Consider the following 24387-nt stretch of genomic DNA (forward strand, 5'->3'; position numbering starts at 1 on the left):
GTGCTGTTCACATCGGTGCTTTTCCTCGACAAAACTTTTGTCTTTTGGGGTGTGTGTGTGTTTTTAACACTTCTGAATGACAAAAGTTTTGTCATTCACTTGCAAGTGTAGACAAAGCCTTAGTGTATTTATTTACAGTACTGGGTATGTTAACCATGCCTTACAATTGCAAGGTTTTCAAAAGCACCCACAAAGAGGGCCAGATTTGCCAAAGAGCTCAGTTCCCATTCCAGTACCAAAACGAAGTGGCCAGCTTTTCAAAAGCAATAAGGAGCAGATTTTTAAAGGTGTTTAGGTGTTGCTGTGCTCAGCATTGCAAAGCCTAACTGGGTTAGATACTTAAGTCTCATTTTCAAAAGGGATTTAGGCACTTGGGATTTCAATAGGACTTAGGCACTGAGCCTAACTCTCACTGAAATTCAAAATCCCTTTTGAAAATGAGACTTGGGCTTTGCAATGCTGAGTGCAGCAATAACTAAATACCTTTAAAAATCTAGACTTTAGCTTTTCAGTGAGAGCTGCTGGTGCTGAGCATTTCTGAAAATCTGGTCATACCTAAATAAAGGATGAGATTTTCAAAGGCACAAAGGGCAGTTAGTCACCCAGCTCCCATTCATGTTGTTGAAAATCTCCCCAAATTAAATAGAAGCAAATTTCTCTTTCAAAACATTTGTCCTTATTTAGCACTTGCGCTATAATGAATAATCTGCCAGTGAATGGAAAAAAGACATACAGGTCTGTCGCATCTTACGCACATTTAACATGCGCGATTTCAGCTTTACGCAGTCAGCAAAAACAAAACAAAAAAGAGAAAAATAACAATTTTAATACTGTACTTGTAGTGCGGGTGATTCCGCCCGCCATTCAACTCAATGTAATTTTGACTATACACGGTTTTCTCTTTACGCGCTAACCGCAGAACGGAACCCCCGCGTAAGATGATACTCGCCTGTACTGCCTCAACAGGAAGAAAATAAACTGATCTCTCAACCTGGTATCTCACTGAACATACCAAAATGTCATGAATTTGATATATATTTGACACAGAGAGTCACTGGTGGTTCACTACTCTATCAGCAACTCATATCAGGCCTGACATACTACACCTAACACACTGTTGGCACTCTGTATCTAAAAGCTGTCCCATAAGGTATCATATACGAACTGGTAACATGCTGGTCTTGAAAATCATGGCATGGTGTATGCATGGGGTGTGTACAAAAGGTTATCAATACATGCTAGAATTGCGTTCTAAACATGCGTGTCAGGCAGGATTACGATACACAAGGAATGTGGTTCTGCCTACTTGACTGTGTCTCCGATGTAAATTAGGTAAGGTGTGACCAAAGACAAAGAAAAGCACATTTACTTACAAGCAGGGCTGGCTCCAGGCACCAGCTTAACAAGCAGGTGCTTGGGGCGACCAAGGGAGAGGGGCGGCACCTGCAGCAATTCGGGGGTGGCAGGTCCCTCACTCCCTCTAGGAGAGAAGGAGCTGCCGCTGAACTGCTGCTGCCGATCGCGGCTTTTTTTTTTTTTCCAATTGCCGCCGCCGATCGCAATCGCAGGTTTTTTTTCTTTTTTTCCAGAAATGCTGGAGCCAGCCCTGCATACAAGGCAAACAAAGCCACTAGGAGAGCAAAAGGGGAAAGAGGAATAGTCGTAAGAGAGTTATTGTGAAATTTTTATATGTAATGATCAGTTTTGTTCTCAATTAATACTATATTTGTTAATGATGACAGCTTTATAGTGAACATGAATCCTGTGTATTGGAGGTAGAGTAGATTATGTGCATTTACAGAATGGTCATATATAGCATATGTCTACCAGGAGGCTGGGGTCCAGATTGTATTTACAGTGTGCATTGCTGGTGCACCAGGAAGAATTAAGGCTTTGGATGCAAAACCCTCCCTGGAAAAGGCAGGCATGCAAGGAAGATTCATAGATAGTCATTTCAAAACAATCACAATATTTCATTCAAAAAAACTGTAAAAACTGGACATTTTGGCATTGTTGGAACTTTTTTCTTTTTCCTTCTAACCAAAATTCTGGCAAAATCAACCTGATTTCACAAAGCATTTCAGTTTCCAAAGAATTGTGTAGTCTAACACAATATGGTACCATCAAAGTATTTCCAACCAGCTCGAATTGTAATCATCTACCCTGAAACTCCTGTATAACACGTCTGCATCAAGACCATAACCTCTTTTGAGGTACAGATTATCTTTTTAGAAAGCTATCCATTCTTAATTTAAAGACTTCAAGTGATGGAGAATCCACCATTTACCTATGTAAGTTAATGGTTAACTATCCTCACTGTTAAAAAGGTGCACCTTTTGTCAGATTTGGCATTGTCTGTAACTATTTCATCCTCTCCCCACCTTACAGAGGATGGTTTGTCATATGAAATTTCACCTCTTTTTGTAGGGAAAATTTTTGGTAACATATCAGGCCAAGTTCATTTCTGGAGTAACTCCAGTAATTTAAACGGAGTTATACCAGGATTATTAACTAATTAATTAATTAATTAATTATTATTAGTTAATCACAATAATAGAGGATACATATGTGATGCCTAACCTAGCTTTTCTATTAGCTCATGCTACATTTCAGCCAATGCCAGCAAAAAACCAAGTCTGTGTGGTCACTGTGTGCTTACAGAATTCAGCAAGTTATTGTACAAACCCTTCCTTAGATGCTGAACTCAGTAGTTTTTCCTATTCCTCAACTGTAATCCCAGGATCATTTACATTACCACTTGCAAGTGCTTTTATCAGCTTCTGTAGAATCATCTCTCTGTCCCCTCAAGCAGTGACCTAAAATAGTGTTAATCCTGTTTACATCATTATGGTCAAAGAGGAAGCTTTGTCTATTTCTTTCTTTTTTTCTTTTTTCAAAGTGAGCAGGAAGAGACAGTTATTGCTGGAATTTTTTTTAATTGCATTTTTTTTGGTCATCCTATTTGTTTCCTTTTCATTAAAAGATGACTTTTTAACTATGTTCTGAAGAGTATAACTTCTTGTGCACAACTGGATCTGTTGGGAAGACACAAATGCAAAAAACCCACATCATGTTGTCACAATGACAGATCACATTTGGAGCAAAAATGGCAGGAGCTGAAACTTCTGTAAGAGGACTATGTATGCATTTTTCCTCTGGCTTTTGAATTATTGTATGCTGTGAATATATGGTAGTCTTGGGTAAACTCTGTAACTTTCTAGAAAGCAGAGTATTTGCACACACGTTTTTTGTAGCAAAATCAATCTGAGACAAATAAGCTAAAAACTAAATTACTACAAAGACAGAACGGGACTCTGAAGTGGTGCAGCACCGAACTTCACACTGTCACAGCATTATTATTGATGGTCAAAAGATGGTATTTTCTGTGGAAAAAACTAGAAAATTTAGAAAATGTTCCAGTGTTTGTTGTCTGAAAAAAATAAAAATATTATTTTTTCTGTTTTTCATTGAATAAATAAAATAAATATTTTCTTCAGGAAAAACAGGCCAATTTTGTCTGAAAAAAATTGATAGAAAATTTTCAGCCTGCTCTGACTATCATGCAGTAAATACAAAAGCTGCCTCAACAGAATATTGAGCATTATAAATATATATGGATTCAGTGTAAATGTCAAGTTCTCCTACTCCACAAATAAAAGCTATACTTATTTTTAACTTTTGACTTTTACACCTACTTGTTCTTAATTTCCTGGAAACCCTGTCAAGCTCTTTATCATTAAAGGTAAGTTTGTAGGGTTAACCTGGATGTCAGTGAAAGATACACTGCATAGGAAAAGGAATAGATAAAGATCAACTACTGTTAAGTGTTGCAGATTCATCAGACCTCACTATCTGATCAACAAATGGAAGGTGTGTTATTTTTCCTACAGTAAATCAGTTTCATTTCAGATACATAGCTTTCAGTCAGAGCTGTCTAAGATAAGGTTAGAAGAGTCCAAGTATGCAGAATTTTGACACGTGTTCCAATACAGACTTTTTCCAAACTTTTTCTTTTTGCTGTGCCCTCCTTCTCCATGGAAGTCAGAGAAGCATCACGCCCACCCTGCCCCATCTCCCATCCTTCTGGGACAGAAACTGGGGTGGTGGCAAGATCCAGCTGGCTCTATTCCCACATGAGCCCATGGCAGCTTGGCACGGAGCAAACCAGCATCCTTGCCCTCCTCCCCCCTGCCCCCCATCCAAAGCCTCTCGCTCGCGCAGGGCCTGGAGGGTTTAAAATATGCAGGGCTGCGGCCAGCCAGTTATCTGGGCTGGGGCAGCAGAGAGAGCTCACAGGAGTCCCCAGCCGTCAGGGAGTGGAGAAGGGGGAGAGCAGCAGGTTACTGCCAGAGCAGGATGGTGCTGCTTACTCTTCTCCCTGACCAGTGGGGACTCCCTGTGCATTCTCTCCACTGCTGCCCGGCCCTGGTTCAGACCCATCTGACCCCAGCCCTGCACCCCACCTTGTGCCTCCGATTACCTCATTGCACCACACAGTTCGAAAACTAATGTTTTAATACTATTTTAAACTAAACTATAGCATTAGACTAAGAGTATTGAGGAAATTTTAGGCCTTAGGTCTTTGGCAATGAATATGTAGTTTTTCCACTTGTTAGCTCTTGGAAATTATTATTACTACCACTATTTCGGTGGGTCTGTAGATGTGCATGGAACTTTACAGAACTAGTGAAAGGATACGTCCCTTCAGAAAAGAGTTTATAATCTAAAACCCCGATTCAGGAAAACATTACATGTATGCTTTAGAAAAATTCCTATTGACTATCAGTGGGACCAGGATTTCAGCTCATGACCACATATACCGGTATATATATAAGTTCAGTTATAACAATGGTGTCCAGCTTTTGCAACCCTATTTTCCAGTTGGATTGGCTGAAGCACAAGGAGGTCAAATAAGGTGTCCAAGGTCACACATTGAGTCAGACGCTCAGGTTGGACTTAACCCCAAGATCATCTTGGCTCCCCTTCTTTTGTTGTAACTACTTGACCGAATGGCTTATTTATATTCCTCTATGCAGTTGTATCAATTTTAGTTTTTAACATCTTTGTACTTTAGAGTGTCTTGTCAAACCTTGCACATTACTTGTCTCCTCATCAGCATGCTGACAAATACTACCGTGTTATGGCAATCAGTTAAGGTCAGCTTCATCACCGTGCTCCTGATTCAGGAGAGCATTTTCTTTGAATGTGTGCTTAAAGTTAAGCATACATAAGTCCTATTGACATCTCTGGGACTTAATAAAAGCTTTATAATTAAGCACATGCTTAAATGTTAAAGGCCCATTCACTGTTCTGCTCTTTGAGAACAGCGTTTGACTGAACTGAAATACTCATGTATTCACAGCTGATGTGAAGCAATTATTCATCTCATCCATGGACTTAATACTCCAACACATCATCAGTAGCCTTGAAACAAGGAGCACATTACAAGACTTATTATTTACAGAACAATTACAAGTATTTCAATTGTTAAACTACAGCACAAATATCCTCAAGTATACTATTCTGCCTGAAGAACAATGGCATAAACCTATGCTGGCAAAGGGCAGGGACCACTCGTGGATGGTAAGGATTAATTAGTCAAGGTTTAATGTAAAGAATATGAAAAGGCTGTGTCAGGTTAAGGATACTCTTCCCTGATCCTTGCACTTTTGCTGGCATGGGAACATGAAGAACATCAAGTGATTAAAAGTAGCTTGAGAAAGACACTAACTAATGTCTGCCTATTACAGAGTTTAGATGCTTAAGGCTGCCTGCAATGCTTGCTATCGTTTGAGTATTAAAAACAGTAAATCATAACTACACCATACCAGAACAGTATTTCATGACTACAGAAACCTGTTAAAATTACTCATACTTTGTACCAATAAAAAATCCTTGTAAAAATATAACTTTAGCATTTTCTATTCCTGTTTTGTTTGTTAATTGTTGGTGTAAAACGTGTAGGATAAAATATACAGAATGTGCAGCATGATCAGTTAGCAACCTAGATATGTACTGATACATATGCACAATCCAAGGGCAGGTCAAGGGGGAGGGGACAGGAGGCCACCTCCACCCAAACTGCAGGCTAAACAATAGGTATAGTTCTTTCTCCTTTCCTTCCAGGCTCACTCCTCCTCGTCCTCACTTCAATCATTGTATCTGTTATCCTGGGAAGGCCCCTTTCCCTCCCTCACCACCCTCAGCTGACAAAGGCTACAGGATAGAAAGAAGGACTGTTCCTGATGTGCGTCCGTCACCCAGTCCATAGGGAATGGTGAGGGCAGAGAAGGCCATTTGAACTACCTCTCCTGACAGTTCTCATGGAGTCTCTTTTCTTTCCATCTTGGAGGAGGAGAGACAGTAAGGGACAAAGAGGGATTCAGAGAGACCCAGAGATGGTCTGAGAGTGCGGGGTCCTGAGAGACCCAGACAGAAAGCTGAGGGGGGCTGAGACAGCCATGGGTTCTTAGAAACTCAGAGAGGCAGAGTGTGCATATGAGATGGAGGATCCCATTTGGGGTGAAGTTCTGAATAATTGAGCTTTATGTGTTGGAAGTGGCCAGGTGTGTAAGAGTGACTGAGTGATAGAGAGAAATCCAGTCCACCTCAGTTAACAGCCAGACTGGGGGGGTTGCAGATGAGCTATTACTCTTGATGAGCTGTAGACCTAGGACCCTAAGAAATCCCTAAAATGTCTCTGGGAGACTTTGCATTCCCCAGTCCCATTTTTTCTTCCACAGGATCCTCAATTTAGAGTGAATATCTGGCAAAGTGGTTGCTCAGGAAGGGCATGACTCTACATTAATGCAGAGCAAACCTCTACGATTTGGTCTGGATGAGTATCCAAATATGTAGCCGTTTAGCTGAAATTTGTAGGAACTTATCTGAACTATTTTGAGTTAGAAATCAGGCTGAAAATATCACAATAGCTTGTCTCATGGTCTTGGTACTTCCAAGTCCAGTGAAAGCAGCAAGTGCAAATAAGCATAAAAGGGAAAACAAAACACACACAGAGAAAGCTAATAACTTCTTGAACCTCAAACAAGATCCAGTTCAGGTTCATTTCAAGTTGAGACTACAGATCAGCTACTGTTTTATCCAAACCATTGTTTGCTGATCTGTACTACAAACGCCAGTAAATTTCATGGCTCTCACCAGGGGCTAAAGGGAAGGAACAGTGAATAGGAAGAGAGGATGTTGAAGATCTTCCTTTGCAGGAAGACAAAGACAAAAATGTTTTAATATACTTCTAGGAAGTAAACCTGGGACATGGGAGATCTAATTTCAATTTCCTGCTCTATCATAGGCATCACTTAGCCTCTCTGTGCCTCAGTTCCCATCTGTAAAATAGGGATGATAGCCATGCCCTACCTCACAGAGCTGTTGTGAGGCATCCATATACTTCTGGGAGAGGGACAATAATAGCACCCGAGATAATTTTTCAGGAATTTTTCCTATTTGAGGAAAAAGTCTAATTTGTGGACTTTGGCAGAAGTCACCATTATTTTAAATGTGTTTATGTCTCCAATTAAAATGAGAACATAACATTGAATGTAAGTTTACACACTTACTTTCATAGTCCTGTAGATTCTCAACTGCAGAAAGTAACCTTGCCCTGTCTTCTGGGTTTGTAATATTTAGTTCAATCAAATGGCTGTCCTGTAGCTCCTTTAAATCCTCCAAAGTCTCATAGCCATTTAGCAAGAGGGTTGATGAGTATTCCTACAAAAAGAAAAGCAAACAATTCGTTTAGTAAGCAATCAGCAGGTTCAGTGAGAGATATAACCATAATTTCTCTCTTTCATTTTTTTGGTGGAAATGGGGAGAAAAGTCATCATGACTCCTGGAGCACCGAGTCCTCCAATCAGCAACATTGCCTCTGGGCTTGTTTTAAAGAGAGCTGTCAAGTTACTGTTCCCTCCCTTGTCCTGCCCATAACACAAGACATTCTGCAATGTGTTTCAGAGCACCTCAGATATATTAACACTTTACATTCAGATTGGGTTTATTTAGCTGAACTGCCGCATTGTTTAATCTATTGCTATCCAGAGGGCCAGACCCTCAGCTGGTGTAAATCAGAGTATCTCCATTGAATCTGATTTATAGCATCTGAGGATCTGGCCCAGTGTCTGTAACACTCCCGTATTAATTTGAGAAACATGAGAATTGTTTCATAGAAGACTTTGTGTGGTGTTTCTGTTGGAAAGTCAGGTTTTCTATTTTCATCAGTGGACTGCTAGAAACTGCAGCGCATACCCATAACAGGCATTGCTTAGTGTCTACTGCATAAGATAAGCCATTCTAAAGGTCACAGAATGAAATTAAGTGCATTATTGTCCTTTCCCCCACCCTAATTAGTTATTGTTAAATTAAAGTTGGATTGCCTGGAGGGATAACACTGACACAGAATCAAGAATATGATTCATTAACAGGTCAGGGGGAAAAAATAACCTTTCAAGACGCTAAGAGAGAGTTTCCATTTAGATGGACTTGAACCAAGCCCCTTCATTCCAATACCCCCAAATTTCAGTGCTTGGCCCAAACAGGACAAACCAAAATAGGACAAACCAAAACTCCAGATTCAGTCACCACTAAACTTTGCAAATGTTTGGATCTGGGCCTGACCTTTGTAGCTTGGGTCCCCTTTCTAATTTTAACGTAACATACTTTCTGAACATATTTTCCCTCTCCTTTTATAGGAGTAAACTAAGTCTAGAGCTGGAACCAGGAGCTTCTGTGTTCTAGTCTCGACTCACTGCTATCTCAGGCTGTTTCGCTGGGCCATTCACATCCTCTCTGCATCTCAAGTACCTGAACTGTAAAATGAAGATCAGTGGCCAAATCTGAGTCACATGAGGGATACATTTGACCCAATAATATTTACAACACTAGCATGCAGTAGGAAGTTTTGAGGATTAATTAGGGTTTGCAAACTGCTTTGAAATTGCAGTGTCATATAATACTGTCATTCTTATTATTTTATGTCTGTGTCACAATAATTATTCCATTGATAAAACAGCCTAAGAAGAAGCATTCAAATTTTCTGTATCCAGAAAACAATTTGAGTCCAGCTCCATAAGCAGGCTGGGTATTTTGTTTACACTGGTGCCAGCCAGAGGGAGCATGCAGAGAACCATGTAGATGGCTGTAGGACTAATGCATTGTTACTCCTGGTGCCCCCAACTGTGTGTGTGTTGTCCCAGTGTCTAAGTGTGTGTGTGTGTGTGTGTGTATTCCTGCAGAGAGAAGTGATTCATTCCCACACAAATACCAGTGCCATAACATTGTTGTTATTATTCTCATTTATCATTTGTATTGCAGTAATATCTAGGGACCCAATCAGAAATTGGGGCCCATTGGGCTACGCACACTACACACCTATATTAAAAAAAGACTACCTCTTCCCCAAGGACCTTACCAACTAAGAAAAAGGCATATTACGTGAAGGATTAATGCACTCTCATGCCTCGTTTTGCCAACAACCACCCTCACATCCACATATCCACTGGCTAGGTAATGGAAGGAAGTAGCATCTTCTGGGCTACTGATAGGATATTTCCCAAGCTGCTGGAGCCTGCCATTTTGGCCCTGGCTTTGATGTAAAAATAAGAGCAAATGCACAGAAAGAAAATAAAACACAAAACTGGAAATGTGTTTGCTGACCTGAAGATGGACCCGTTCCAAAAGTTCCTGCAGAGTTTTAGGTTTGGCCCTTTTGCTCCCTCTGTGTGCCTTTATCTTTCTAGGTGTAGCTTCCGCTTCCAAAATAATATCGACGTAAATGAATTTGAAGTTCCCCACCTTGTTATTCAGCATGCCTGTCCACATACCCATGGGGGTTTTGCAGATGATGTCTATAATGTCTCCTTTCTAAGGAAAAAAAAAAGTGCACCAAATCTGAGGCAGATGATTTGTGATATGTAACCTGTTACCTCAATGGAGCAAGAACAGACGACATTGTATGTCAGGTATGAAACCACATAAGAACATAAGAACATAAGAACGGCCGTACCAGGTCAGACCAAAGGTCCATCTAGCCCAGTATCCTATCTACCGACAGTGGCCAATGCCAGGGCCCCAGAGGGAGTGAACCTAACAGGCAATGATCAAGTGATCTCTCTCCTGCCATCCATCTCCACCCTCTGACAGACAGAGGCTAGGGACACCATTCCTTACCCATCCTGGCTAATAGCCATTAATGGACTTAACCACCATGAATTTATCCATTTCTCTTTTAAACTCTGTTATAGTCCTAGCCTTCACAACCTCCTCAGGTAAGGAGTTCCAAAGTTGACTGTGCGCTGCGTAAAGAAGAACTTCCTTTTATTTGTTCACATGAAATGAAAGCTAAGGAAATATTTGCCCCCAGCCCCATGAAGCGAAAACACTATGCTTTTGGAAAGGTCTCATTTCTACATATTGAGAGGGGTATTTGGATCTGGATCCAGATTAGGTTCAGCCTGGGGTTCAAAGCCAACTCAGAGCTAAGGTTTGTGTTTTGATTGAACGGTGCTGAAATTTTATGGGCTGTATTCACGAGTTTTGAGCCCCAAGCAGCAGGCAGCTCACAACTTTAAAGCAAGCTGCCTTAATAGTGAAAAATGTACATGACCTCATCGTTATGCCATCTGATCACCAAATAGCTGATTTGAAAAAAGACAACAACACTGAGGTGGTTGGGGAAGTAATGAACTAACTGGTGGTGAAAATGACCACCAAGCAAAGGCAGAGGTTGAGGATACAATAGAGTAATAGATAAACTGGGCAGGACTATATCATATAGTGGTTTAAAGGTGACAGTAGGAAGCTTATATTTGATGCAGGGGAGAAGGCGGAGTCAGCAGAATAGCTTACAGGGGTAACATAATCAAAGCAACACTCAAGAAAGATGATTTTGGGAGCAGTATTTTAAATGGACAGACTCAAGATCTGGACACACCCTGGATGAGAGGGCAAACTCAAAAATACTGTGATAGGGTGGAGTCCCATGACTCAGGGTCCCTGCAATAGTAGGACTGACAACTCTGTATGAACTAGCCCTGTACAAAGGTATTGCTAAACTGACTGTGTCTGTTTTAAAGTGTCATATATCCTTAAAAGTCAGAAATGAACGAACAGACCCCTTCCCTAACAAATGTCGCAGATATCTCTACTGCACAAAGCAATTTTGATGATGGTCTCACCTTGATTTTGAGAGAGTCAGTGTCATAAGGACTCGGTGTGAAGTCGGTGTGCACTTTGGCTCGTCCACAGAATGGTCCAGTGTAAGGGACTTCATCATCAAGTCTAAAGCTGTCCCTGTTGCTGGTTCCATCTGAACAGCTAGTCACTCCACCTAATGGAGAGGAGAATGAAGATTTAAATCCCCTTCCTTGAACCACTAGATATTCAATTTTGTGTAGAAATGGAGAGGCTAATATGCAAAGCACAGAATTAAAAGACTGTACTCAGAGAGTTTTCACACATTCCAAGAAAAATATATTCAATAATCAAATGTACTATGAAAGGCTAAACAAAATAAGTTGGAGACCTTTAATTTATTCTGTGCAGTAATCCTTTATGATGCTGATGCTAATAGACTGCTCATTTTACTTATGAGCTTGTTTGAATATTACCTCTGCAGATTAATAATATGTATTTTAAAACTGCAATGTAGGGAATTATAGCTGCTGAACTTGTCCTGTTTATTCAGAGAAACTGAAACAAATACTGCAGAAACTACTTTATTTTATTATATTATAAAGTAGGACCTCAACACACCTACATTACAGAGGGAAATTTTAATCTTATCTACATTTCTACCTGTCATTTTATCCAAGTTGGGTAATAAAACATCAGTAGAGTAAGTCAGGCAAATTGAAGCAAGCTCTGCAAAATCCCATCCAAGTATGTTTTTAGATAAGAGCAGCACTGTGTTGGAAGTAAACTCCCATATAGTTTGTACAAATCACATCAGAGAAAATGACCATAAAAATCATTTGACTTGATGTGGTTGTTCAAGTGCACAGCTACAACTCAGGGCCAGATTAACCACTAAGTACAAATGGCCTGTGCCTACAGAACCCACTCAGATCAGATTATATATGTGGTGACACCAGTGCAACATCATCATGTACAGTCTTTGGGGAGCAGTTTGCCTACAGCGTGGCAGCAGATAGCCTCCTGCAGGAGGCTGCCAGACAGGAACCCCACTGCCCCTTGGAGAGTTACATGCCTCCCCAAACCTCCAGCTTATGCTATCTGGTGGGGGGAATAGCAGATTTTTGGTGGGTTGGGAGGGAGGCAGACCTTGGTCCTCTGCTGCCTTTGTGTTGGCTGGGTTCTCCCATCTCCTCCAGAGCAGCAGAGTCAGGCTGGGTAACTCCTTTTGGCTAATCCATCTGCAGACTGGGGGCAGTGGGTTCCCAGCCACCCTAAGAGAAGGCTCGTATGTGGGTGACCCTGCAATCACCGCTCCACAGGTGATGGGGCCATGGCAGCGAGAGGCCTAGGGCCAGCTCTGACATTTAAGGCTGTTGTATCAATAGGCAGGAAGTCAGGCTTGTTGCAAAGCTCAAGTTTAATTATTGTGGGGTTAAATTTTGGTTCTAATTACGAAAATGGGCAAAGGCTGATTCACAGATGGTAAAGCCAGAAGGAACTACTGTACTAACGTACCTCTGACCGCCTGTATAACACATGCTGTATGACTTCCCTGAATTAACTCCTGTTTGAGCTAGAGCAGATCTTTCAGAAAAACATCCTGATTTAAAAACTGCCAGTAAAGAATCCAGAAAAAGCCTTGGCAAATTGTTCCAAAGGCTAATTAACCTCAAGGTTAAAAAACTGCACATTACTTCCAATCTGAATTTCTCTAGCTTTAATATCCAGCCGTTGGATCTTGTTATAGCTTTGTCTGCTAGAATAAAAATCCTCGTGTTATCAAATTTCTGTTCCCCAGTGCCAACAACTCAAGGTGTACTCAATAATAAATAATAAAGAAAGAGACTGAACAGGACTATGATTTTTTTGTACTTACTAGAAGAGCTCTGGCCACTATTCAAACTATAGAGACTGTCCATGGAGTCACTGGCTTTTAAGCAGACCTTCTCCGTGTGTGTTCCATCCCCAGGGTCACTATGCGAGTAGCAGACTTCTTTTCCTTCTTCATTCTTCAGCAATAAAAATCAGTGGTTAGATGCAGTGAAATAGATTTTATATGCACAGCTGACACGCAATATCTTGTGCACATTTACTTTGCCTATCCACAATGATTCTAAAAAACCCTATTATTATAGTTTAGTTGCAGTTTAAGAAAGCTTCTTTCACTACCAACCATTACAAGGGAGGAAGCACTTTTCGTGGTTATACCATGGGGCTGGGAATCAGGAATTAAGGGTTCAATTCCCAGCTCCACAACTTACTCACCCTGTGACCATTGACATGTCACTTACCCTTTCTGTGCCTCAATTTCCCCAGTGATTGCCCTCCAGAAAAGGACACTGGCTAAATTCATCCCTGATCGCCGCGGAATTACAACAGTAGTGAATCTGGCACAACAGTTACATCCATCTGAGGCTTATCAAGGGGAAATCCTAGATAGCCAGATAAGAGACTTTCTGACTGCTTTGCCTCACCAGAGCAGGGGCCAAAATCTATCCCAAAGTTTTTCACCTTTCCTGTTTTGTAAGTTATCTTTGCTAATTTTAGAAGTTCAGGTGGAAAATACAAAATCATCTGAGGCCTAATTCAAAAAGGCTGCCTCTTCCACATACTCAGGAAGCCCATAGGAGCAGGAAGGGAACCATTAGCTGCAACTGCTATGTCTTGCAAAGAGCTTTCCCAGAACCTGGACTCTACTGGCCTTCTGCAGCTAGAACAAAGGTCAGGGCTTTCCAGAGCCAGCCTTCCAGATGGGAGTGTGGATGATCAGCTATCACACTCCCTGAGCTGGCTGCTCAAGTCTCATAACAAAAATTCTGCTTTTACAAAATTAACATAGGCCCATTTCCCTCACAAAATCATCTAAGGCCTGGGTACTGGACCTTAGAGGTTATATTATTAAATGCTACCTCTCAAAGCATAGCTTATAGAGTTTGCAAAGATTAGAAAGTATGACCCATGCTTCAGTCACCACTTCATTTAAAGCAGATGTAATAGCTAAATGGAACAATGATGATTTCCAAAGGAAGCCGGTTCTTTACCGTATTGCATTACATTGTCAACGTAGCGTGACATGCTGATGTAACCTGGATATCATATGCCCTGTGGGATATTGCATCAAACTAAGGAAAATGTTAAACATCCGTTATTTGGCTCATAGAGTGGATCAAAGGTGATAGCACATTTGTGGAGTGTGCCCAGGGCCCCTGATGTGGGACTAATCTCTAGAAACTCACTTCCTCTTCCCATGCAGATGCACATAAATCAAGGATGACTGGTTTCCAGCAGGGAGAATGCTAGTTACACCATTCTATTGCACCCTGCACTAGTTAATCAGTTGAGAAGCACTGAATGTATTAGTTACAGGGGAAAAGAAGATTGTATGTGTCGTCTGTTTCTTTTGTATGAAGAATTAATTTAACTACACAGAAATAAATGTGGCACTCCTGTTTATTCTTTCTCATAATACAAAAACAACTGGACACATAATGAAAATGAAACTCAAATATAAAACTAATAAAAGGAAATACATTTTTAATGCACAGTATGTGATTAAAATGTGGAACTCACTGCCAGAAGATATTGAGGAAAAAGGTTTAGTTAGATTCAAAAACAATTTTACATTTATTTTTATATATAATAAGAATATCTGCTGTTGCATTAGATAAGATAAAAATGTATGAGGGATATAAACCCTCCTGCTTCAGGACATAAGCCTAACAGGGATTAGGAAGAATTCCTGCATGCAGGTTATTCCATAAATGTCCACCGTGAGAATTCTTCTGAAGCATCTAGTATTGGCCTTGGTCAGAGACAGGATACGAGACTAAATGGACCACTGATCTGATTCAGTATGGTAATTCCAATGTATCTCATTTTGGATCAGATTTTTCCTGGTCCTTACACAGATGGACAGTTAGTGAGGAGTGTTTAAGAAGCTTTCCCCTCACTTGCATGGCTGTATTCATGGATGGATGGATGGATGCACACACAGTCTTTTCACTGTTGGCAAAGCAAAATTTCCCCTTTCCCAATGGTATAAAACTCTCGTCTCTATCCTGGACCCCAGGAGGGTGAAATTGTGCGCAGGCGTGTGTGCGTGCGTGTGAGAGGGAGAGAGAATATGCGTACACAGGGGAGGAAAGGCGTGGAGGGAAAGAATTGATATATAATTGAGGTAACTACTGTTTTAATTCAATATGTGTCACTAAGTTATATACACCTGAACTCTGGTACATCAATACTAGTTTATAACATGCTACCAAAAAACAATGAAATAAACACACACAAAATTTCTAATGTAATTGATCATACAAATCCAAAGATTTTTTTAAGCATATTTACCATGTCCTCAGAGAGTGCCTTGATGTACTTTTTACCCATCTTTTTCTTCATGGTTAGGGAAATGGCCCGCATCTTCTTTCCCAGGCTTCCTCCATTACCTGCCATTTTATTTTGTCCTGGATCTCCAATGTCACTTACAGTCTCCACTTCACATATCTAATTTGAAATTTAAAAAAACCCCAAACCATTATTACTCATGAAAATAAAATCAGATGTAATGGAATGAGAGACTGCAGAGAGATATTTTGGATTCAGGTAAGGTGCATGAAAGTTATTATTAGCAGTTCTTCTAGCTTTAGAACTGTCTGGGGAATTATATGTACACAACAGACTTGCACTTCGCTTAAGTACTCACAAATGGGATATAGAAAATGTTGTACAAATTGATGCTCACCTTATTTATGATCCCTGATCCAAATGAGAGTGGTGGGAATTTACTTAACACACTTGAAGACAGAAAGCCACATCTCCAGGATGCTAGCATAAGGCCACTATTGTAGAAGGAGCCCTCTGAAGTGTAGGTTTTCCTGAGTTCTAGCTGCCCTTTCTTTTTTTAAAACAGAAATGACCCTGTCCTTTGCACTACGCAAATATTAAGGGCTTGATTGTGCAACCTTACTCTGGTTGCTAAGCACTCGGTCACGCAAGTAGTTCCCATTGATTTCAACAGGAGCACGCACGTGAGCAAGTGCGCACCAATGCATGTTTTACACCACTGAACCCTACTGTTTCCCCAACAGTCACAGGGAGAGGGAGTAACAGAAGTAGATTATTGCAACATACAAACCTCAACTGAATCATCTGGCTTTGATACTGAATGGTGCCTAAAACGGTCAAAGTTTCCAAAACTACTTGTGCGCTATAAGACAAAATAAACAAACAAAATTGAGTTAATTGACAATATTCTTTTTCATTATTAAGACAAATACAAATTCTCTCTCTTATGTTAAAACTTCTTTGCCTATGAATGGAACATAACATGCTATTTTCAAGTAGAGAGAGACACAGCCTTAGAGGTGCCTATAGGGACAAAATATGAGTGTATATCTGGAGACAAAGCAATCTGAATCAAAGACATTGTTAACAATGCATGGAATTAGATTATGCATATGATTATAGGAGCTCATGTACACCAGTTTCACATCCGTAATTTACATTGACTTCAGTGAGTTATCGTCATTTACTCTGGTGGTAAGGGAGATCACAATCAGGCCATTTACATTTAGTATTAACCAACGTAGGTGCTTTGGAGGACACCAGTTCTATTACTGTAGCTGTTCAATTAACTTTATACAGTTTATCCGTCCTACTGGGAACTGCAGCTGAAGACTGTTTAAGGCTCTTTAGTTTGGGCTAGATTCAGTTCCCACTGGAGGCAGCAGAAAGCCTCTCACTGGCTTCACTGGGAATTGAATTGGCCCTTAAGAGAGAGTTCCAAATAAAGACCTTTACGCGTATTTCTGTGCGGGAACATAACGAAACCAAGTGAAACAAACAGAGTAATCAGTAAGCTCCACATTTTTCAAAAATAGCCTCTAATTTAGGTGCCCAATTTTTAAACACACACGGACTCACTTCCCTCCTGTGCCAGAGCTCTGAGCTCTGTTCGGTGCAGGGATGGGTTGATATCAGGGAGCTGGTTGCAGCTCCCTAAGCCTGTATTGCCTGGCCATGGCATTGCAGCAACTAAGGAAGCTGCACTAATTTGTACCACTGGCACAATTGTGGAGAACTGGCATATCAAAGCTCTGCTCTGCTTCCACCGTGCCCCCTTATTGCTGCCACACACATCCAATGCTGAGGATAAGGCTGACACTGGAGTTAGCATTGAAGATTATGTCAGCTTTACAGCAGTGGGGAGTTCCCCTCCACAAGAGAATGATCTTCTGTCCATTTCCAGACAGAATCCTTTCACTTTGCATTGCCTGAGTGGCCAAAGCGTACTGAGCACACAGAATAATCTGGTCCGGTAGCTGTCTAAAGTTTATCATCCAAAAATTGAAACACCCAAGTTAGAAGCTCCTTTATCTGAACCTAATAAATCAACTGCCAGAGTTTCTAGACTTGTAACAGTATCTTTTAAGAGATCAGTTTAGGTTTTTCACAGTTATTCAAAGCTAAGCCAAGAGCGAACCCTTCTAATTTCTATTCTTACATATAAGATAGAGAAAATGACCTGTAATACACTCACAAGATTATTGCTTGTTTTATTTTATTTTTATACTTTGTGTGCCCTTCTCAGTAGGTATCTGGGTATCCAAAACCTTCCATTTGCATAATTTGGAAGGGAAATGCACTAAACTTAATAGTAAATATCAAACTGCACGAATAGTGTACATTTCGGAATTCTGCTCCAGAAACTACATGTCTTAAAACTTCTGGGTTAAAGAATTGCTCATATTCATTTATCCATTCCTCACTCACTGTGACTTCAGCCTGCCTAATGGATTGCTTGTTCTCTCTTTTTCTTTCCATCTGGTAATTCTAACAGTCCTTCTCTCCTTCCATCTGCCGCAGGTATTTAAAATGCCTGTCATATTTCCCTCCCATCAACCATAACAGGTATCCCCAGCCGTCTATCTCTCTAGCTTCTTTAACTTTAAGATAACTTTACAGGAGGCTTTATCAGGTGTGATGTCTGAGGCCTTGTCCACCAGCCTCAGACATCATGAGCTTCCAAGGCTTCTCCATCAAATATACCTCTGAATATATTGCAGTTTTGAGAAGGAAGCTTCAGAAGTGATTGAGGTTTCCCTTGAGTGATGTGTAAGCAAAATGAAGGGTGATTAAGGCACTGGACTGGGATTCAGAAACCCAGTGTTCAATATTTAGGTCTGGCACAAACTCCCTTTGTCACCTTGGGTAAATTCCTTCAGGTGGTATTTCCAAAAAATGTTACACATTGGAATAACTCAGTTTACATGAAGTTAACAGGAAAACTCTCATTTACTTCAGTAGGAGCAGAATTTGAAAATACCATCCCTTTGAAAAGGACTTTTGAAAATACCATCCTTATTCTCGTCATGCCACAGTGCTTGATTTATAAAATGCGAATAATGCTACCATGAGGATAAATTCATGTGTTTGTGAGGTACTCATATACTACAGTCGTGGGTGCCTTACGAGAACTAGACTGATGAACTAACCCTCGCTGTGTATGTTCTTATATCATCCCATTTATGTGTTATCTGAACACCACTCATGTCCTTTCATGAAGTGTTCTTAAAAGCAGGGGATCTGAAACTCTTATGGCATTCAACTCTGATGGAGTTGAGATCTGAATAACAATTTAACCTTATGGTAATTTTCTGAGTGATGATACAGATCTATACCTTTTTCTACCCATAATTAATAAGCTGCAGTTTACTTCTATGTATTTGTATACTGTCCTTTTCTGGGTATAGTTAGCCTTCTAAGAGTCTCATCAGTAAACTGTCATACTTCTGACTGTTGTACAGGGTGACAAGTTGACATTCAACGTCAGCAACTGTGATCTTAAGGCTGGTGCTCATCAAAATGATACCAACTATCCTGTGTACACATATACCTCCCCTGGGTATTTCCATCTAGGAAAGACCCCATCTTATTCTGTCCCTGCTCATAAATCACAGGGTCACTATCCATTTTAGCTCCCGTATCTCTCTCACACAGTCACTTTTAAACTAAAAATAGTTGACGAGGGAGGGGAGAGAGAGGTGACAGTGGAAAACTACAGAAAAACAGCAGGTCTTAAAATCTCTATTTTCTTCTAAAGAAAAAAATAATTCAGGATCACCTTTTACACAGTTCAGATTAAAAATTCCCTGCTAGCCCAATCCTCTCTTCCCCAAACACATACAAACTATTTCTTATTGGAGCTGGTTAGAAAACAATCTGTGTTTTGGGGGAAATTTTCAGAAAACATTTTTTTTCACCAAAATATTGTTTCAGTGAAAAGTTTACAGCCAGAGTGACCTCTCCCAGTAATGTGAGGTTGGTCTCTCACTGATCTTCGGTTTGTAATAGGGTTCTAGTCCTGAGAAGACATTCTGTGGCATATATTTGTTGAGTCTTCTAGCCCGATATCTTGTTTTTTTATGTTATTTTTGTTTATTTCATTTTGATTGTTTTGGCATTAGCGTGGTTTACAAAATTATTATATGAACTATATTTGTATATATTCATTAACTCAAATGCTGATTTAGTCATTTTAAAAAGGTATTTATTTTTTATTTGTGGTGTCTCTTAATTGATTGTAATCCATCAGAAAATCTGTTGGAGAAAACTACTAAGAATTGGTTAAAGGACAATTTAGTCTGTGCAGTTTAATTTTATTTAAAGCTCCCAGAAATAACTTCTATATTTACTAGATCAACAATATCATATGACAAGGGGTTAGCTCAATAGTATGATATAAAACATAACCCCAAGGATTATGGGTCTATTAGACAGGATTAACACCTTTCACTGACTTGTCAGCCTTGCCAAATATGCCCCTCAGCAGAGTGGGAGGGATGGAAAGAGGGAGGCTGGGAATCACAACAATATTGGGAAAATATAAAACATTCTCATGCAGTGATCTCTAAACATACAGTGACCTTTCTGTAGCATTCCATCATTTCAAGCTGCCTACTAGGAATAACTGTATATTAAAGTGCTGATGTGCTTCAGATTGTCTAAAAAAGAACAGAGGAAAAGGGTTTATTGTTGCTCTTACTCATAAACAACTTGAGCACAGGGAAATCAGTTATTCTTTTTAGAGCCTTGAAACAACCTTATATCCTATCTGGACAGACGCTTTGGGCTATTTTGTAGTATACTTCAGTGTTGCTTCAGAGCTATTAAATATTAATAAGGGTTACAGGATGATTTCCACCGTTCCAGATAATGGTCTTGTTGCACAGAAGAGCACTAAATAGGGCTGCTTCAGCAATTCTCCCATACTAACTTTTTCCATTAAGTAATCAATAGCTACCACCTTTTAAAATGTATTCAACCCCATTATACCGATAAAGAAAAGCAGATTTAGGAGCCCTGGGCTCGGAGGGGAACAAGGCTATTACTTTTGGTATTGTCAGTCACCGCATTAGTGTCAGGGAACACCTATTTTGTGAAGGCATAGTCATAATCTGTAGGCCTCATTTCCAGGTTAAGGGAAGATCTTAAAGCAAATGCAAATCTACTAGATGAAAATATGTCATTGATTATATCTTATAAAACTAAGTGATTTTGCTGGCTGGATTCACACAAGAGTTACTGATGGGTGCATTAAGCAAATGTGAATTTGCACAATGAAATTTAATGCAGGCATGTGAAAAAAACACCCTTATTTTTCCACAGAAGGACCGTATCATTTATTTAGATTCAGTAAAGGAACATTGCTGGCTTGCGTTCCATTTGCGCTCTAGTATCCAATAAACATAACGTGAAAAGGCAAACATATCAAATTGTTTTTAATGACTCGTCTATCTTCTGCTGCTTCTTTCATTCCCAGACATTTGGGATTTTTTAAATAACCCCTTTAATGCTGTGAAAAGACACATTTATTTTTATTTTGATCACATTTTTACTTGCCTGTGAGTTATTCTTAAAATCTTCAATGAAGTTTAAAAGAAGGGAAAAGAATAGAAAACAAACCAAAATGTTTGGCGTACAAATGGAAAACAACAGACACTAAAATCTAAGGGATACTTTGTCTTCCTATTATAAACTATATATTTCCTAATTAGAGTACAAGACCGATATTTCTTATTGACAAATTAGTCAGAGTCTTCTGTATCTCAAAAGCTAGCCTATGTGCCGCAAGTGACAGTGGTTGCCTTAGTAAATATTGATTATGGGTGAAATTCAGCCTGGTCATATCTCCAACGGACATTCACAATTTCTACCTGCTGAGTAGCAGCCCCTAGTATAGAATGCCAGCACAATCTCTGTGCATCACCAAAGTCCCATTCAATATACTGTTTAAGTGGGAGGTAAGAGGTGCAGAGGCTTCATGCTGGCTCTCTGCACAGGGGTAAATGTCGCCTTGTTTGAAATTCCTCCACTCATTTTCAGCTCCAGTTTTCACTTGTCCCCGTCTACAATTTATACTGTATAGCTATAAATTGCTTAAGGTAACTGTTGCAGGTCTTTGACAGGCTGTTCGTACTTCAGATAATGGGGCCAGATCCTCAACTGGTGGAAATCAGCATGATTAGTGATTTCAAGCAAACTACACTGATTTACATCAGTTGAGGATCTGGCCCAACATTTTCTTTCTGTTCTTTTTCTCTTCACCCCCCACTAAGGATTATTCCTTTGTGATATGTTTCTAGACTGTCCCTGCTCTTTCCTCACTGCAGGGAAAGAAGCCACAGGAACATCCAAGAGGATAGAATATGTCTGCTTGATCAATGGAGATAAGTAGAGCTGGGCAAAGTTCACCTACATAGGGTGGGGCTGAATACATCCATTCCATGATACTTCTAGTCCCTCAGAACAAGGGATCCAGTGTCAGTCACTATGGAGATGAAACAGAGAGCTAGAGATAACTATTAGCCAGCCCATCTTAATTCTTTAATAGATCACAGGAAATAGTCTTTTAACTGGCCTGATAGCAAGCTATCATATTTGAAGTTTAGGGCTGTTCTATATGAAGAAGTTTCTCACTTCTGTATAAAGTATAAGAATTTGAACATCTGATTCAGAAACAATCATAAACAAGTATAACGAAGAGCTAAGAGAGGAGACAAAAGGCCCACCATACTTCACAGGATTTGGCCCATTTACACATTAATTACATATACAGAATATCTGACTATTAATATAACCTTGTAGTCCATTTAAAAAACAAAACATGGTTAAATCTTGTACCTTACCAGGCAAAGTAACAAAAATGACACAGCTTGTTCTCACTAACTCAGCTGGGGCAAGCTACTAAAATGGCATTTTAACTGGTTTAAAAATTACTCTATAAGACTCTGTCAGTATGCTCTGGTATTCAGTGATCGCATGGGGGTGGCAGGCTGAGGGGAAGAAAGACAAACAGGTTGTTCAACAAAGCTGTCACCGGGAAACATTAGGGCAAACAGTAACTTTAATGATGGAAAAATCACTAGAAAATAAACAGCTGTATAAAGTAGTGTGTTAATTATATTTAACACTTCTACAGCTCAGCTAACATTGCTCTTTAAAGCAAATGTTGAACTGCTGTTATATTAGCATGTCTATCTAACACCCACATAAACCTCTAGAGCCTTCACCAAAATGTACAGTGAAACACGTAGCACCTGGCAGCAGTGTTGTCAGAGTTTCTATTAAAAACTTTATTTTTCAGTTGTTTAGAGTCTATGCGAGTGATACTCAGATCTCAGTGGCTCAGGAGCCAAACTAGCGATCAACATTACCTAAAAGAGCCACAGTAGTGTACATTTATTGTTTCATTTACTATATATTTATATATATTCTCACAACAAAATGACTGACTGAGTATTCTACAATTGGTTAATAACACAGTAAAAGCATCCTGATTGATTAATAACTTAGATTGGTTAATAATGAAACCACACAGTGTTTTAATATCGTTTGCTCCAAAGAGTCGCAGGAGAGACATTAACGAGCCACTTGTGGCTCCCGAGCCTCAGTCTGAGTATCACTGGTCTATGACTTTGGTCCTGCAACTACTACGTGCATGTGAACAACTCCATTCACTCCACAGGGCTTCTTATGTTTCTAAAGTTAAGCAGGGGCATAAGAGCTTGCAGGATTGGGACCCATCTTCCTACAGGCTAATGCCAAGGACATGGGAAAGACTAAACTAATAGCAAATTTCACCTTGCAAAAAATGTTTTAAATAAGTTATAACACATTTGTGAGGCCAGAAAACACTCCTTGTTGTAGCAACATTTACCTCAGAAGTAGCCTGGCTTTTTACAACTATGATTTACAAATGGGGGGGTGGAGGGGAGGCTGCCTTTTCTTTTTCTAAAAAAGGCACACATAGATCCTGAACTTTAAATAGCACCTACACGCAGATTTTGAAAAGTACTTAGCACCACACAGCTCCCATCCAGAAAAACCTGTCAGTCTGGCCAACACTGTGCATGCAGTGCACCCACATGTATTTGTAATAATTATGGAATTCTGACAATTATTTCTCTGCTGTTTCATTAAAAACTATTCTGAATAGCACACAAAAGCATAGAAAGAAAAATGACATTAAAGGAAGGTTAAGGATGTGTGACAAACTCACAGGTGCTATGAAATTGACAGTTCAGGACTTGCCATGATGGGCAAATCTACCTCACCATCACCCTTTTCGCCCTTCATTTAGACATGTGCAAAAAACATTTAGGGACAGGTCCTGAACCCCTTCCTCAGCAAAATTGTCTCATGAAGTCAAGGAGCATGTTGCCTGAGTAAAGACTGGTTAAACACTTGGTAAGAACTTCAGAATTGGACTCAGATGCTTGAAGGTATTGGTGCGTAAGTTCCCAGATCCTCAAAGGTTATTTAGGTATCTAATTCCCAATGGGAATTAGAAGCCACTGTGAGTTAGGCACCTAAATATCTTTGTGGATCTGGGTTTTGGTCCCTAATCCTTAAATATGAACTTCCTTGCTTTCCTGTGTTTTTTTTTCAGAACCAGAGCAATTCAAATATTCTCACATATTAAAAGAACCAGCTTGTTTGATTTTTAAACCCTCCCTAAATTTATTTATCGAGTGGGATTCCCTTTTAAAAAATGTTTTATGTAAAACATATCTAGGCCCTGGTCCTACAAAGTGCAATGCAACTTCTCATGTTAGTAAAATTACACACACGCTTAAGTGTTTTTAGGACTGAGCCCTTAGAGAATAGAGGCATTAAATACCTATATAACTCTACACAACAGGAAGAGGTGAGTAAATTGTGCCTCAGAATGATACTACATATGTG

At 39.9% G+C, this 24387-nt stretch overlaps 1 protein-coding gene across 3 annotated transcripts in view; it reads right to left on the reverse strand.

The window, feature by feature from the left end:
• SAMSN1 (SAM domain, SH3 domain and nuclear localization signals 1) overlaps positions 1-24387 on the reverse strand; it is a 55539-nt gene that overhangs the window by 2143 nt on the left and 29009 nt on the right. For 2 of the 3 annotated variants that reach the window (XM_034792646.1, XM_034792652.1), the window contains exons 2-7: positions 16277-16348; positions 15490-15645; positions 13022-13154; positions 11187-11338; positions 9667-9873; positions 7575-7725 (exon numbers count right to left, since the gene is read on the reverse strand). In XM_034792646.1, coding sequence (XP_034648537.1) covers positions 7575-7725; positions 9667-9873; positions 11187-11338; positions 13022-13154; positions 15490-15594 — 748 coding nt within the window. In that variant the 5' untranslated portion in view covers positions 15595-15645; positions 16277-16348. Of the gene's footprint in view, positions 1-7574; positions 7726-9666; positions 9874-11186; positions 11339-13021; positions 13155-15489; positions 15646-15883; positions 16036-16276; positions 16349-24387 lie in introns of those variants that run through there. The other variant, XM_034792660.1, reaches the window with a different exon arrangement.

Source organism: Trachemys scripta, chromosome 1, assembly GCF_013100865.1.
Source record: "Trachemys scripta elegans isolate TJP31775 chromosome 1, CAS_Tse_1.0, whole genome shotgun sequence".
NCBI lineage: Eukaryota > Metazoa > Chordata > Testudines > Emydidae > Trachemys > Trachemys scripta.